Source organism: Anopheles aquasalis, chromosome 2 (genome assembly GCF_943734665.1).
Source record: "Anopheles aquasalis chromosome 2, idAnoAquaMG_Q_19, whole genome shotgun sequence".
Lineage (NCBI taxonomy): Eukaryota > Metazoa > Arthropoda > Insecta > Diptera > Culicidae > Anopheles > Anopheles aquasalis.
In genome coordinates this window covers 46,477,501-46,482,500 of record NC_064877.1, presented here as the reverse complement: position 1 = coordinate 46,482,500, position 5,000 = coordinate 46,477,501, and the positions used below count along the sequence as shown (strand labels likewise).

Genomic DNA, 5,000 nt, shown 5'->3' with positions numbered 1-5,000 from the left:
GCACCGAGGGCGCGCTCGTCTAGGGTCTCAAGATGCCGAGACGGCAAATATTAATAAACATAGTCGCAGAAGGCCACGCCGCGTGTCACTGTCACTGTGCTGATCGTTGCCAGATTGCTCGCTTGAGTCCAGAGCACCAACGACAGAGCAGCAGGCCATCATCAGCGAGGCCTATCGATGACGATGCCACTGCTCCGGTTTGACGGAATTTGCGCTTGGCCAAGTGATAAAATGTAAACAAAATAGAGCACCGAGAGCAAGCGATAGCGAAAGCGATTAGAACGCGTTTGCACTTTCTACTACGTTCATCGGTAACAAATCGTTTGGTCAGCAGCATTTGGCTGGGAAAGATGCTTACGAAGAGCTCGATGAAGGGGTCTGTGAGCTAAGATTTGCGTCTCTTTGATATGAACCAGATGATGAGGGTGACGCAAGAGTTGTGGTGCAAAAGCAAAGCAAATAAAGAAATCTCTTTTCGATCGACGATTTAAATGGGAAAGAGGGGGGAGGGGGGGGATTAATTGATGAGCCACATCCGGTCGCACGTGAAATCTCAGTACTCGATCTGAGACAGCTGACGGTGCGCCATCGCGAAGCCGATTGTGGCTCGCGGTAATTTATGAGACCCGGACTTCGTTGCACCTCGCAGAAATGCGTAGCTTGATGGGGGATTCGACGTCATTTGCCGGGCGCCCGGCGTGTATGTCCGGGATTGCGGTGTTTTGCGATTAGATTAGGACCGAAAAGTCCCCCGATATCGCGAATGGCGTTTGCTTCGTTTATATTTATATCGATGATTGTGCCGAATCGGAATCAGGCAGGCAGCCAGGGAAAGGGGGGGGGGGGGGGGAGGTGAGGGGCTAAACATCGCTAGACCACGAGCGATAAGGTGAGCGATCGGTAATGCCATTGCATTCCGATTACGGACAGAGGATCGCCGGGCCCCTCGATAACGGCACTGTGTGCACCTTCTAGAATGAGGTCGTGTTTCTTGTTTTTTTTTTTATCGAAACAAATAGTTTTTTTTTTATCGAAACAACCACCAGCAACCACCTCTTGTCGGCGATAACGGCGGGCCGGGCCGGGATTAGCTTCGGCTCCTGGGGCCGGAGTTCAAGCCGCAGAGGCACGCACTGAGCTGGTGGACACATTGAGCCCGTAGTCGAACCTTGACGGCCCTTTCATACGTCGTTGGCCTTGCAATCCATCTCGTAAAACGATAAATACAGAAGTTAAGGATACGTTTTACGACCAAACTCCCGGGTCAAAAGAGATGATGGGCGAGCGCGCGTGCGACCTTCGAATGCAAATCCATTTCAAGGCAGTTCCCCTGGTGCCCTGTTGCGGCAACCGAGGTCTCTCGTTCGAGGTTTATGAGCCAGCATTGGGTTTTAGGGGTTCCTTACTACCGGACCCGGACCCGGAGCAGTTAGTGTTTGTTGTCACTGTTGTTGTCGTGTGTGCTTGGTGAAGCATTGTTGTACCAACCTGTGTCATCACTCGATCGGCACCCGTACCCTCCTCGTCCTTGAAGATGATGTCCTTGTTGTAGTTGGTTTCGAGGCTCCGGAACTTGCTGTCGTTGCGCGAGATCGGGCCCTCCTGCATGCCGGACGCGGACAGCGAGTTTTCGCTGACGTTCGGGACGTGCTGCTTGAAGACTAGGGGCAGCAGCTTGCGGGTACGGCGCGGTCCACCGATACCACGGCCCGGACCACACGACTGCACGGCCGGCAGAAGGTGCAGCAGCGCCAGCACGGCCAACAGTAACACCGTCCGCCACTGCTGCTGCTGCTGCCGCCACCGTTTAGCCGCAGCCGATCGCTCACTACTGCTGCTGCACCGAACCGTCCCACGGTGCATCTCCGTGGTGGTGGTTGGCCACTCGCGAACACGCACTGTAAGCTGTGGACACTCGTCGGTAGATCGGCTGTCGGGGCTGCTGCTGCTGCTGCTGCTGCTGCTGGTAACGATGGTGGTGGTCACGGAGCTGGTGCTGGTGGTCGGTGCATCGGTGTCACGGGATGTCACTAGCGCGCTCGACACTAGTTGCGGTTCCGTCGCGGTTACTTTCGCTGGCAGCACTGAGGGCAGCGCACGGCCGATTCGCACGACTGTTGATTGCATTCTGCCCTGAACCGGTTGCACCTCGGCCATCATGCGTGGCTGTGGTAGCAGCTGCTGCTGACCACCGCTACTGCTACTGCTGGTGACCGTTTGCCCGTCTTCGCCGGCTGCACTCGTCGTCATCACTACTCGTCTCCTGTCACTGCACAGTGCGCAACGTCGTAGCGGGCGCGATGCACCACTCTTGCGGTACATCAAGCCTATCGCGTTAGTCGACTCTTGAAGTCGACCGTACACCACACTGGGCTAGAGGGCTCCACTCCTGGGGGCCTTTGGGGACACTTGGGGGGTGGGAGCAAACACTAGTGCCTGGTGCGTCTCAATATCACCTGCACCTGTAACTACTACCTCAGGAGATTCACACTCGAAAAAAAAAACACACTCGAAATGGTACACCACCAGCAAAAAGCCCGGTACACTATGGCATCTAGGACACTCTAGGACGGCCACGGCGAACAATTATGGCTCCACCAAACTCTGGTGAGCAAAGGCACATGTCACTTGGCCGATTCCTTGGGGGCCCACTGCAGTGTCACACTCTCTTCCCGTTTCCTCGGACAAACTAAATTCAATCTTTGCCCAACACTCACTCAGGCTCACTCGAATACTAGGCCTGCTGCACTTTCACCGCACACCGCACGTGGCGCACTAGTAGTAGCAGGTAGTGTGTTCTAAGTAGTAGTTGCACTTCCGTTTCCGATTCCGTTCGCGCACAGTTTAGTCGTTCAGTCGTGTGTCCTGTGGGTAGCCGGTAGGTTGCTGCTGGCCAGCTGCTGCTGCTGCTGCTGATGCTGCTGCTGCTGCGGAGCAGGCGATGGTAATTCGACTAGCACTAAATTAGAACTTGAGGCAAGGCTGAGAAAAGCTATCTGCAACGCGGTGAGCATCGGGTGCAAACGGAGAGAGCGAAGAAACCCCGATGAGCCAATGAAAAACCGGTCAGAGCGAGCCGACCGTACGTTTCGTGTTGGTCTCGTTTCTTCGCACGCACCTCGGGTCGGTGGCTGCCGTGCGTGAGAGTGAAGAGCGTGCCGGTGGCGAACGTGAGCGAGATGGCTTTCGAACTTTTCTGTTTTAAAATTTTTTTTTGGAATACTAATGTACGAAACCTGAGGAAAGTGGACCTCTAAAGGACTCCGGTCCACTTAACCACTAGGTTGGTTTCCCGTTAACAGCCTTCCCGTTCCGAGGAACATCCGCTTGGTTTTCCTTTTAGTACTGAACCGCGAGGAAGGATGAGCTTTTGCACAAAATGTTTGAAAAATCTGCTAATTTCTTCAGGAAGTTTGTGAAAACTTGGATAATCTTGAAAAAGAACTTGAAATAAGTAGCATTATTTGAAATTCGATGGAGTTTTATGCAAATTTGTGAAAGAACAACTTAATGCCATTAAAAAATATGATCAACGAAGTGTAACTTAGAAATAAAATTCGCCTTAGTCCACATAACCGATTCTTATCACCATATCTTTTATGATATCTTTGCACGAAGACTAGCACAGGGTGCTCATCGCTTTTACCTTTGCTACACACAAGTAGGTCGCAAATAAGACGCCATTTATTCGGCAATGCTCTCGCAAGTCTCCCGATCATTTGAAGACAATCTAATGGACTGATCGCAGATCAACTTCATCATCATCATCATCCGGGGCCGTTTCGGGCGCCGTGTGTCTGTCCATTGAAGTGGCTGCTAGCTGGGAAATTGAATCCAATTTCATTGAAGAAGCTAACTAAACCCTATTTACTCAAAACAAATCCACCAAAAATGGGCAATCGGCGTCCCCGCACGAAAATGGCTCTCCGGCAGACCGTGGTGGAGGGGGCAGACCGCGAAGAAGACCAGCAGCAGCAGCACCAGCAGCAGCACCAGCAGCAACAAGCAAGCAGACATTCCCGAGCCGAGGTCCAAAATGAAATATACGCACACACGAATGCGAAAAAAACGAACGATCGCACAGAAGACAAGACAAGATGTTCACCGCACACCTACCTCCGCACCACCGTGCCAGCATCCCGCGTGTGCGAAGGTGAAGCTGCTCGGTTCAGAAAGAGAAGACACTATACGAACCCAAGCTCAAGAGAGAACCCCCGGACAAGGGGGAGGACAGAAATAAAAGCACGAGCCGAAACGGAACGTGAAAAAGAAGACACGAAATACCTGAAATCCCGCCCTTTCCGAAACCTTTACATAAAGGAAAACTTATATAAATGAGCGTTTTTTTTTTGCGCTCGTTCCGTTCGCTCCTTTCGTCCGATCTCTCTTGCGGCTTGGGACTTCGACGCGTGGTGTACATATTTCATCGGTCTCCATCGGTCCGTTCGCTCTTGTGCTGTGGCAGGCATTTTTTCTTAAAGCTCATTCCATTCCTGAACTTTCGCCATCGATACAGCGGGGACCGGGTAGACCGAGGCTAACCGGGGTTTCGGGTCAATGGTTTCGTGGATCACGTTTGATGTGCTGCAGAGGATTAGCAATGATTTTGCATGATCAACAAGGTTCAGCTTGTTCAGGGGGAGTGCCAAACCGCTTAGCCACTTTGCAGATTTGCTATTTTACAAGCAATTCACTCGATATGCCCATTAAACAACAGTGGCCAAGTATAAGAGCGTAGTGTTTGCTGTGTATTTTCTATATTTCAAAATTAATGACACATTCTTCACTCATCTCTGACTCTGGAGTCTCGTGAAAAATGCGAAAGTTTTGAATTCTTAATCTTCTTGATGGTGATTGGGAAAGGGACGTATATACTAGGGAGTATTTGGAGGTCTTTGGTTATTAGGTAAAACATTACATCCAATAGAGATTACATGCATATACTATTATGAATCCATTTTGCTGCTAAAGAGTGAAACTCCCGATCGCCTATAAAATCT

At 51.3% G+C, this 5,000-nt stretch overlaps 2 protein-coding genes across 3 annotated transcripts in view; both read right to left on the bottom strand.

The window, feature by feature from the left end:
• Positions 1–5,000, bottom strand: part of LOC126573125 (protein hedgehog) — a 206,355-nt gene that overhangs the window by 16,366 nt on the left and 184,989 nt on the right. The window contains exon 2 of one of the 2 annotated variants that reach the window (XM_050233009.1): positions 1,489–2,909. In XM_050233009.1, the coding sequence (XP_050088966.1) occupies positions 1,489–2,322 (834 nt within the window). In that variant the 5' untranslated portion in view covers positions 2,323–2,909. Of the gene's footprint in view, positions 1–1,488; positions 2,938–5,000 lie in introns of those variants that run through there. The other variant, XM_050233010.1, reaches the window with a different exon arrangement.
• Positions 1–5,000, bottom strand: part of LOC126573143 (uncharacterized) — a 197,868-nt gene that overhangs the window by 119,448 nt on the left and 73,420 nt on the right. The window lies entirely within an intron of this gene.